General features: G+C 43.8%; 1 protein-coding gene across 2 annotated transcripts in view; it reads left to right on the forward strand.

The window, feature by feature from the left end:
* The window catches only part of PSMD14 (proteasome 26S subunit, non-ATPase 14), a 169,486-nt gene that overhangs the window by 73,944 nt on the left and 83,042 nt on the right, over window positions 1-12,500 (forward strand). For both annotated transcript variants that reach the window (XM_085891748.1, XM_085891749.1), the window contains exon 6: window positions 800-950. In XM_085891748.1, the coding sequence (XP_085747874.1) occupies window positions 800-950 (151 nt within the window). The remainder of the gene's footprint in view (window positions 1-799; window positions 951-12,500) is intronic.

The following is a 12,500-nucleotide window of genomic DNA, read 5'->3' on the forward strand; positions in this document are numbered from 1 at the left end:
TATTTTTTTTTTTATAAACGCGGTGTATAAACACGATTGGGTTTGATTTATATCGAGTGCATAATAAACGCTGTGTGGTGTATTAACACGATTGGGTTTTTATCGAGTGATTATTAAACGCTGGGTGGTGTGTAAACACGACTGGGTTTGATTTATATCGAGTGAATATTAAACGCTGGGCGGTGTGTAAACACGATTGGGTTTTATTTATATCGAGTGAATATTAAACGCTGGGTGGTGTATAAACACGATTGGGTTTTTTTTTTAATATCGAGTGAATATTAAACGCTGGGCGGTGTATAAACACGATTGGGTTTTATTTATATCCAGTGAATATAAACCTTCCTCTGGCACTTCGGTTCTTTGCCAGAAGCCTTAGAAGGTGCAAGGCGTTTGGGTGACATCGTGGGGCTTGGAGAAAAAAAACGTAGAAGATATTCGAAGTTCACATGCGAAACTTTGTCTCGTGCGTTTTGTGACTGGTCGAGCGCCACGCATTATAATTTATTTCTTAAATAATTTATATTTTATATATTATTACCGTGATGTTCCGGGGGAATCCACAGAAAAAATTAGTTAGGTTCCAAGGGAAAAACCGTGATGAAGTGGGGGCGCGATAGGTGAACCGCGATATAGCGGGGGATTACTATATTATTTTGATTTTATACCTGTGTTAATTTTACCGACGCTGTGAGGTCGTATATCTAACTGTGGTGGTTGCCCTCATCCAGCATAGACCCCGAAGCAAGGTACCTCACATGTTTACTTTGGTAACTTGAGTGTTTGCATGCATTGGCAGACCCGAGATGGTGGTGGGTTGGTATCACAGTCATCCTGGATTTGGCTGCTGGCTCTCTGGAGTGGACATCAACACCCAGCAGAGCTTCGAGGCATTGTCAGAACGTGCAGTGGCTGTAGTTGTTGATCCTATTCAGAGTGTTAAAGGAAAGGTATGGACTTTAAGTACACATCTTTCTTCACTGCTGTCACCCTGATGACTATTCTAACAATCAATTATTTTAAAAAAATTATTCAAATCCTGTACTCACTTTATCTCAGCAAATGTATGGCTTTGATAGAAAAACTGCTGTAAAAGTGGAAGACCAATGGTACTCTTGTTTTTGAGCTTATTTTTCAATTTGCAGTACATTTTTATGGTAAGATGGTTCATATCTTTCTCCTTTTATTATTATGTTTGGAGTTGTCATAAAATTCGAACTTGGAGCCTCCATTTACTATTTGTGGTGATCATGTCTCAAAGAGTTGATGTACAATCTTAAAGTCCTCTCATCAAACAGTTATTCTAAGTTGGGCCTAATATTAAGGACCATATTTTCCTCTGCCACTGAAGGTGAAGGAGGTTGTTTTCACCACTCTCTGTTTGTTTGCTTGTTTGTGTGTTGTTCTGTCTGTGTGCAGGATATCTCAAAAAGTTGTGGATGCATCCGGATGAAATTTGGTGGGCCGGTTGGGTGTGTGACAAGGCCAAACTGATTATATTTTGGTGAAGATCTGGATCTGACCACTAGAATTTTTTAAATTGATTCTTCACCATTGAGGGATAGGGCCAAAAATTGTATTTAGCACGATATCTCAAAGAAAGTTGTGGACGGATTCGGACGAAACTTGGTGGACACGTTGGGTGTGTGACAAGGAAGAATTGATTCAATTTTGGTAAAGATCTGAATCCGGATCCAATATTTTTAAAAGTGATTGTTCACCATTGAGAGATCAGGCAAAACTAATATATAGCACGATATCTCAAAAAGTTGTGGACGGATTCGGACGAAACTTGGTTGACAGGTTGGGTGTGCGACCACGACGAATTGATTTGATTTTGGTGATGATCCAAATCCGGATCTGGAGACGAGAATTATTTAATCTTTAAAATGATTTTTCACCGTCGAAAGATAGGGCCAAAAATGATTTATGGCATGATATTTCAAAAATGTATTGGGCCAGATATATTCTCGTGATCAGGCATTATGTGGTGGAGGTACGCGCTCTTCTAGTTACTTTTTGTGATCATGTTATTGTTTTTAATACTTGCAGAAGCCATACATATGATTTTTTCATAGCCAAGACAACAATATAATTTATCTACATACAAAAGTATAAACTTATCTCTACCCACTCATGTTGTGATAAGTGGTCTGTCATAATCACCATTTGCAGTTGAAGCTGTATAAATTTAGCTTCGCATGTTTTTTTGAAATATCTTTCCAACTACAAATTAATGCAGCTTCGTTTTATTTTGTGGGGAGTTGGGGGGGGGATGTTGGAGGGTGAAGGAGCGGGGTTATTATTTTTCTGCTCACGATCGAAAGTGTTGATCTGATTCGAGGCAGGGGGAGACGACTGTAGTGTTCCTCGGTTGTCGTGGCTCTGAAGGGCTGCCTGCTTACCGAGCTTTCTCCGCTGTGCCCAGCTGCCTCTGCAGACCTCCTGTCGAGCTCCATGTCCTTTCTGGGCGCCTTTTAATTTGCTGAGGTGCGATCGTCTCTGAGCCCTATTTTCACCTCCACTGTGCCAGTACTCTGCGTGGCATGTGTCGAGCTCGGCCTGACGCCAGACAGTGTCTAGGGTCTTTGCTTTCCTCAGAATTTGCCACCTGGGCCAGACAGCAAGCACATCACAATGGATGATGTAAAGTAATAAATCAAAGTTTTTGGAGCTTATGCCTTGCACCGGAAACCTTATTGCTGAAGGTATTTGTCAACTACAGATTTCTCCCGGCATTTGCTTTTGATCATCCCTATCATAGTTGGTAACACCTCGCATCGCTCTGAACAAAATATGTTAATGGCATCGTTTGAGGAACTGCTTCGTGCCATAATTCTAACGTGGGGGAGGGGAGGGGAGCTGATGTTTTATGTTTTATGATGGCTGTTGCTCTTGCATTTGGTCCAGACTGTCAAAAATCATGAAGTTTTTAAAGTGTATTGTGTTTGGAAAGAAATGGAGAAATTAACTAAAAGCAAACTTTGAAGCCTGGAGGGATTGAGGAAGGGTATTTTCATTGGGAAGTGTTTGTTATGAAATACTCCAGCCTGGAGCATCAGAAAATACCATAATCTATCATTCTTAACTGTCTGTCACTCTGTCTGTCTCTTCTGCAACAAAAGTGCTGATTTTTTTTTTATCTCTTTAATTGGCTTGAAAATGGTGTTAACACTTCAGCTGACTTTCTGGATTAAAGGATGCGTAAACACATTTTAAATAGAGCTCAACACTTGCATGACAATATTTTCATGGTGTTGCAAACATGTTAATCCAGCCCAAATGCAAATGTATATAACGTGTCTTCCGCAGTTTGAATACGGCGACTTGCTGAGCGCATTGTGATAGGAAAGGCAATAGGTGGGCAATCCTTAATAAAGTAAACATTGAGGCTGCACTCCCCACCATAATCATGTTAACATCTGGACAACTTGCAGAAATACTGAAAGCAAAGGTGAATCATGTTTTTAGTGGTTTAGTGCAACTTACAAGGAAGTGTTGCTATTTACAGAGAAACAGACAAGCAACAATAAAATGTGTGGAGGGTAGATGGAGGGGTGGAATGGGTGTGTGGGTGCTTGGAGAGTGTACATTTGAAATTTGAGCTTTTGAAATGTTGATGGTGTGGAAAATAATGTTGCTCATTTTAGTGGCGCGCAACACACATGCACATGCGAGCACACACGTTCGGACCACATTTGCTGCCTCTGATTTTTCTGTCCTGCATGCGGTAGTTTTTTGGCGAGCTCTTCTCAGCATGTCGTAATTTTCAAAGCTGTCAAGGAGCCCGTGATGTGCGCTAGAATTTGGGGCCCCATTCTGTCATCTTCCGCGCCTGTAATAAGGATGGACCCAGGGCTTATTTGAAAAATCTGTTTCCCAAGTCCGTAGCCCAAGGCGAAGTGTGCTTTTTTGTTATGCCTCGAGGAAACCGGCGCAGATGCTGAAACGGCGAATGACGGCGTGCAGCGTGCAAACGCACGCGTAACAAGGCAGCAGATAATGGCAAACAGCGGCGATGGGTTTTTTTTTTTTAATTTTTTTTTTTGGACACAAAAATATCTGTTTTGAAAATGGAGTTGCATAACAGGATGCTCAAATCGAGCATTAATTGCCTTTGGGAAGTGCTGCATCTGAAATTTCTAAACCTTTTATTGCACCTCGCTTTACCTCAGCCACTGTGGTGTGTTGGCCGCAGCATTGCACCACACTCATTATCAAAGGGCATGTGAAGCCGACATTCTTTCGCAGAAGCCTTTAATGCACCAAATGTTACCGCAGACATCATGGTGTATTGAGATTTGTGTGCATAAGTTGGGTTTATCAAAAGCTGACCTCTTTTATGTATTATAGATACATATATATATATATATATATATATATATATATATATATATATATATATATATATAAAAATATATATATATATTTTTCCTACACTGTTTGCTTGTTTCCCATTAATTTTTTTTTGCTGTTTGAGGTTTCTTTGCTCCTCTTGGTGGTGCACAGGTAGCGTATTTACTATTGAGCCGTGTAGTCTAGGTTTGATTCCCGACCCGACTATAAACTTTTGAGACTGTTGCTTCGGGTGTCTTACCGCAAAATGTGCCGTCGCTCAGACGGATGTTAAGCTCCCTGTTCTGTCTGCTCGCATCAGTTGGTGGACATTGAGTTGGTGGAGGATCTCTTGGTGTCGTTTTCAAAGAGTTGGGCTGATTTATGATTGCTTCCTATTTCAAAACGTTTTATGTTGATGCGAGAGCAACTCCCCTTGGATTAACGTGTCAAAAGATTTTGTCGAACTAGGTTTTGCTGTCTCTTTTAATGACAACCAGTTCTTGTAGCATATCCATGAGGCCATTTTTGTCTTGTTGAAGCAGATTGACTTTTCCCTACTGGCTTGTCCTCTGCGGGTCGCACAGAGTTCAGCGTGAGAACTCCTGTAGGCCATGTTAGCAGGAATCGGTCAGTGCACAAGCAACACTGAATCTGAACTGTTAAATCTAGACACATGCTTTGTCACATGGGATACCCTAAACGTAGCCATCACTGTGCCATTTAGATAGTTTTTTTTTTCTTCTTTAAAAAAAACTTTGTATTTCCTTTGTTCAGCATTGTATTTTAGAATGCTTACAAACTTCAACGGAATAACTACATTTCTACAAGATTCCCCTTGCTGTGTGTATACATGTGATTGTGTTTATTTTTAAAATTATAATTATTCGGGTCCAAAGCCTGACAGGCTGGTATCCTGTTGATTTTCTTTTGTTTATGCTTGCTCTTGTTCTTCTACATCATTATTAATATTCTATAAATCCATATCCAGGCAGAGGTATGTGCTCTACCGAGTGCCCTTCGAGTTATTATTTGATATTTTACTTCAGCTGCCGTTTTGTGGGTTTTTGTCCTTTTATATTCATTTTCTCTGAAACCGCCTGTCAGATTGATGCAACACTTTCACCATAGGAGTGACTACTCATGTAGAATTTTTAATGATTAGGATGTCATCAGTCATGTCGTGTGGCAGCCATGTTGGAAAAAAACAAATACTTTGGACCTCTTTTTCTCTGAAATTGATCCATGGGAAAAAAATTGAAACTTGGCACAGGTTAAGTCGTACTCATGTGGAATAAGTGTTCTTTACGATGATGTCATTGATGCCTTCTTTATGACGTCATTCGATACGTCTCATTCTTTATCCGATCAGTTTGAAAATGATTGAGGGTGATGTAGGGATAAATTAAATGGGATAATTAAATTGATGATGTCATCGGTGATGTGGTTTGGCAGCCACATTGGATTGAACACCTAACCCCCCCCCCCCCCTAAACTCCAATTTTCTTCTTCCCCAACAACCCCAAATGTCACGTGCCTGTTCAATGGTTTGTATCAAAACAGGGGGTGGTGTATAACCCAACCCCCCTCTCCCAATTATCTGACTCACACTCCTCCATTCCCTCTTCGTTCTTCAACTCCTCAAACCTCCCTCCCCACCACAATATATTACACCGGTAGAGTGGCAAGTGGTGTATAGCTCAACCTCCCTCTCCCAATTCTCTGACCCCCACACTCCTCCACTCCCTCTTCATTCTTCAACTCAAACCCCAGCCTCCCCACCCCAATATCCCTTCCCTCAATTCAAATAATTATCTGCACCCCCCCTCCATAACCCCTTTAACTCTATCCCTTTCCCTGACTCCAAGAATTCTATCCCTTACCACACGATCTCAAGAACACTTCCCTCCCACCTCCCCAACCCAAGAACTCTCCTGCCCACTAACCCAAGAACTCTCCTGCCCACTAACCCAATAACTCTCCTGCCCACAACCTCCAACTCTCTTCCCCCCAACTTTCAACTCTTCCCGCCCCCAACTTTCAACTCTTCCCGCCCCCAACCTCCAACTCTCCCCCTCCCCAACCTCCAACTCTCCCCTCCCCCAACCTCAAACTCTCCCCCTCCCCCAACCTCCAACTCTCCCCTCCCCCAACCTCCAACTATCCCCTCCCCCAACCTCCAACTCTCCCCTCCCCCAACCTCCAACTCTCCCTCTCCCCTCCCCCAACCTCCAACTCTCCCCCTCCCCCAACCTCCAACTCTCCCCTCCCCCAACCTCCAACTCTACCCCCCCAATCTCCAACTCTCTCCCCTCCCCCAGCCTCCAACTCCCCCCTCCCCCAGTCTCCAACTCTCCCCTCCCCCAGTCTCCAACTCTCCCCCTCCCCCAGTCTCCAACCCTCCCCCTCCCCCAACCTACAATTCTCAGGTCAGATCAGGTATGGCAGCATGCACCAGAGCAGCGCGTGTGTCCATTTCCACCGGTACTCCGGGGCCTCTGTCTGGCCATCCCCCAGGAAGATGCCTGGCCCATCCCCATCTCCTTGAGATGCTGATCAACCTGTTGCAACCATGAGGAACGTGGTCGGCCCATTGGCCTCCTCCACTCACAAGGCTCCCTCGCTGAGAGAATCTGGTGAGTCGGATCAGCGTCAGGAAAACGAGCCACATGTCCATACAACCGCAGCTGACGCTCACGGACTATGCAGGTAACAAATCTCATTTGAATCTATCTCGGCAACCGCTCGTTGGACACAAAGTCCGACCAGCAATAGCCAAGGATTCTCCGAAGAGACCTGGTACCAAAGGTATTAAGTCTCCGTCTGAGATCCCTGGTCAGAGTCCAAGTCTCACATCCATAGAGCAAGACTATGCATCCATATCACATCCATAGAGCCTCCAACTCTCCCCACCCCAACCTCCAACTCTCCCCACCCCAACCTCCAACTCTCCCCACCCCAACCTCCAACTCTCCCCACCCCAACCTCCAACTCTCCCCACCCCAACCTCCAACTCTCCCCACCCCAACCTCCAACTCTCCACACCCCAACCTCCAACTCTCCACACCCCAACCTCCAACTCTCCACACCCCAACCTCCAACTCTCCACACCCCAACCTCCAACTCTCCCCACCCCAACCTCCAACTCTCCCCACCCCAACCTCCAACTCTCCCCACCCCAACCTCCAACTCTCCCCACCCCAACCTCCAACTCTCCCCACCCCAACCTCCAACTCTCCCCACCCCAACCTCCAACTCTCCCCACCCCAACCTCCAACTCTCCCCACCCCAACCTCCAACGGGGTGCGGTAATTTGGTCACGGTAAAACAGTCACAAGATAATTTGGTCACTAATTCGGTCATGAGGTAATTTGGTCACGGTAATTCGGTCACAAGGTAATTTCGTCACGGTATTATTATTATTATTATTATTATTATTATTATTTATTATTCACTGCATTTAAGGCCAGTAAGGCCCAAGAGCAGTAATAAACATTTTCATTTCATGGCCGGCGAATCTTGTTGGCATAATGACGTATTGACCAAGTTTACTGACTACTATAATGGAATCGGAATTTAAAAGTTGAGAGACAGAATCGATTCCATTATAGCAGTCAGTAAACTTGGTCAATACGTCATTATGCCAACAAGATTCGCCGGCCATGAAATGAAAATGTTTATTACTGCTCTTGGGCCTTACTAGCCTTAAATGCAGTGAATAATAAATAATAATACCATGACCAAATTACCTTGTGACAGTTTTACCATGACCAAATGACCTCGTGACCATTTTACCATTACCAAGTTTCCTGTGACCAAATTACCGCGCCCCCTCTCCCCACCCCCAACCTCCAACTCTCTCCACACCCCAAACTCCCAATGTCATGTGTCTGATCAAAGTGGGATTGCATCAAAGCGGGGTGGCTTGGGACCCGGTCATAACTTCCTGCAGTTACAAAGTGGCACGTCCAGTTATTATTATTAGTTATTTTTTATTATTTTTATGATTATTAACCTCCGCCATCGAAGATGGACGGAGGTTACTGTTTTCACCCCTGTCTGTTTGTTTGTTTATTTGTGAACAGTATTACGGAAAAACTCCTCTGGATTTCGACAAAACTTGGTGGGGGGATTAGGTATGGTCCAAGGATCATGCCATCAGATTTTGGACTTGGTTCAAAGTGCAATATGGCCGCTATGGCGGCCATTTTGAAAAAATATTTGAATTTTTGTTTTTGCATTTGTACATGTTTTAAGTGATTTCAACCCCCCCAAAAAAATTGTAAGAGAAAAAAAAACAAAATTTTGTCTAAGTTTTTTTTTCTCCAACAATTTTTTTTTAGAGAATTGAGTATGTGGAGTACTAATTGAGTAGTGAGTACGAATGAATTGAGTATGTAAAAGTTAAAAGTAGAAGGGAAAGTTGCAAACTATAACTCTGTGAGCACTGTTGTCGTCAAATTGAATGAATGGGATATCAGGTTCACTTGAGTGACCTCGCAGTATTGGCGGCGGAGGTTTTGCACTCTTCCGAGTGCCCCCCCTCTCGTTATTATTGTTATTATTATCTTGCCAAAACGAAGTTTTTGCCAGATATGTTAGTCAGCTTGTATCTTTTTAAATTTTTTTTGTTTGTTTGTCTGTAATCACAGATAAAAAATTCTGCAGAGCACAGTTATCATTGGAAATTTTTGTAACTTCGCATATCAGAGGCCTATAGAGGTCCCTTTCAGGGCACAAATTTTGAAGGTCAAGGTCAAAGGTCAAGGTCACTTTGTCGCAAATCAGGGGAGTCGAAACCCTTATTTTTTGAGTAATTTTGATCGGATCATCTTCAAACTTCATGAGAATATAGTTCATGGTCTGGCGCTCAGCTGATTAATTTTTGGTGGCGATTGGCCTTGACCTTCATATGTTTTTTGTTTATTTCTTATTTTGGTCTGTAATCACGTATAAACCACTCTGCAGAGCACAGTTATCATTGGAAATTTTTGTAACTTCGCAGATCAGAGTCCTATAGAGGTCCCTTTCAGCGCATAAATTTTTGAAGGTCAAGGTCACTTTGTCGCAAATCAGGGGAGTCGACGAAACCCTTATTTTTTTGAGTAATTTTGATCGGATCGTCTTCAAACTTCATGGGAATATAGTTCATGGTCTGGCACTCAGCTGATTAATTTTTGGTGGCGATTGGCCTTGACCTTCATGGTTAATGCCTGAGGCCAAACATATTTGACCCCAAGGTCAAATTTTCAAGTTTTAGGAACCATATCGTGTAGAACCTCAAATTGAACACCTCGATGAGTGCTTTCTAGATATGTCAAGCTTGAGACATTATGACGTCATTTGGTGACGTAATGAGGCAAAAGCATATTTTTCATGGTTACTCTGTGGAACGATTCTCATCGGAATCTCTCGTGGGTAGATATTCCTCAAGGAGTTGCTCCTGGTGGATAGCAGTTCTGTTCACCTCAGTGTGACCTTAAAGAAGTCACACGTGGTCACCTTTTGGCAAGATACGGGTCACCCTGCAGGTGACATTGGTTTTTATTTTTATGAGCCCACTTGGACTTTAGTCTGATGTGCTTATGCGATCGAGGAGTGTCGGTAGGTAAGTCAGTCAGTGAATCTGTAAGCACTTAAGTCATCGCATGAACCAAACACATGATTTTGATGAAACTTGGCCACAAGCTTCATATCTGATGCCTAACGAAGGTGTATTGAGTGCATCAAAATCTGCGCTCATGTTGAAACGTGTTGAAATTGGGCCTAAACAAAAAATTTCTGACATAACTTGCAGGAGGTGTTGCATCAGCAGCCCAGCCATGCCCTCAGCCAAAAACATGACCTGTAACCTGTAAAAACATGACCTGTAACCTGTAAAAACATGACCTGTAAACATGTATCGTTGTAATCAGCATCAAGGGGGCTTTCATTCAATCAATCACATGACTAGATTCTGCACATGAATAAAATTTCGATATTTTATGACGTTATTGACTTGCTCCTCCTGATCCTGGTGAGCAAAGGACCCGTGGTCCTATTATTATTATTATTATTATTATTATTATTATTATTATCATCATCATCCTGTCCGTCCTTTTTACCATATTAACTTTTGGCATCAAATTTTCAAACAACCTTTATTGTGAGAATATGGAGAATAATAATTAATGGAATTTGCACATACAGTATATACAAAACAGTGTGATACAAAACGTAAATTCCAACCCCGCGTACAACAGGACCACGTGACCAGATCACACCATCATGGAGGACAAACCCGGATGTCCAACACATCCCCAATAAATTGCCAAGTTTTATTATGCACAAATTTATTTTACCAGATTACGCAGGAAACAAATGCAGAAGGAGCAGACAATCAATCGGGTTAGTATGAACAACGGTGAGAAAAGTAATAATTTTGTTTTCCACTCCAAACATCAGTGTGTTGATAAGGACGTGGATTAACACAAGGCAGGATAAAGCAGGTCCACACAATTGATTGTTCACTGTGTTTTGAAGAAGTTTTTGTGTCACAAATGAAACGTTGCTTTGAGACTTGATCGGTTCACGCAAGTTTGTATTAAAATAGGTGCGAGTTTGGTTGAGTTTTTTTGTCATTTTTGGTTGGCTGTGCATTTTTAATAATGTGGTTCGACAAAACCACATGCCTCAAAGGCAATGGCAGCCAACATAGTGATTCAGGCAGTTATTTCATTAGTCCTCGTGCAGTTAGACCTCCGATCATGTCTGATGGGTTGATGGGATGAAGTGCGTTGCGTGGGTCTCGTAGTTAGGTCTATGAACTATCTCCATCTCATTCTGATTTCAACTCCAACCCTTTCCTTTTAGCCATGGTACAAAACAAGCAAGCAAGCACACACGCCATTCAATATGCGATTGATAATAAGCACATCATGATGCCTGCCAGTTTGGAACCATGACACTCCCTCCACTACATACTACGCAACCTGCGCACGGGCATCGCGCTCCATTATTTCGTTCAAATCTGCATGCCAATTTGAAACCGGCATCTCACCTTGCTTCACACCTCGCTCACCAAGCCTCACCACTTCGACTACAAACGCCTCCCACACACGGGAAATATATTCCCACACTTCCTCGTACCTCTGCCATGTTACAATTCACCACTCTATATAGAGGAGTACTGCACGACTCAGGCTGTCCTCAGCACTGCACGATGCTGGGCCAAGCAACAGACGTGAATAGCTTGACTGCATTTCGCTGGGGTCGTACTGGGTGAGCAGGCGTAATTGATGCGACTCTCATCCAGTCGCCAGACCACAGCAAGACGGGCAACGAGGAGGGTCGCAATATGGGCGGGCCATCCAGGAGTTTGGTACGGGGCCCGAGTGTGCATTTTGGCTCATGAGGGGGGCCATGAGTGGCGGGGAAAGTCTGTTGCTATTTGACATTCAGACTGCACTTGGAGCATGTTCAGGGCTGGGGTGCCAGCTCAGGGAGCAATACCCTATGTTAAGTCGAGAGCTTCGACCCGTGCTGAAGCGGATTGGCAACTGAGACAATTTCCTTTCCCGGAGCCTGGCAGGGCATAGCTAGGGCTGCTGTGGCCCAACAGAGTAGCAGGATTCAGGTCACAATGCATAGCTTTGGGTCATCACCCCACCAGTTGCCCGGGGCTTATAACGGGAGGTGCGGAGCTGTTCGCGCTCCTCTCTTCATTGCCTGCTCTTCATTGCTTGCTATTCTTCTCTTCTTCGCTGTCTCACCTTCGCTGGCTCTTCGCTTGCTGTGTCGTTATTGGTGTGCGATTGCCAGGACATGCTTCTTCTTGAGAGCCTAACTCGGGGTGACTGCTGAGATTCCTTGCCATGCTGTTAACGTTCTGCCACCCCTGTGTAGCCAGACGGACCAGCGCGGAGCGCACACTGCCAGGAGCCCCGGCAAAATGATTAAGCAGGCGATAACTCGCCACATCTCAGGTGGAGCATCCCACGGAGGTCCACGCTACACAAACAGACCTTTACACGGTTAGGTTCGGGATCTTTCACCTTCCGCATCTTCTCTCCTCTTCCTATCCACCTCTCTATCCCATCTTCTTTGGATGCACAAAGAGCATCATGACTGACTCGCAATGCCATTTTCCTCTGGCACGACACCACATCCCCCACATTGCACTGCAC

This window comes from Eptatretus burgeri, chromosome 8 (assembly GCF_056783735.1).
Source record: "Eptatretus burgeri isolate ZD-2024b chromosome 8, Ebu_testis_v1, whole genome shotgun sequence".
Lineage (NCBI taxonomy): Eukaryota > Metazoa > Chordata > Myxini > Myxiniformes > Myxinidae > Eptatretus > Eptatretus burgeri.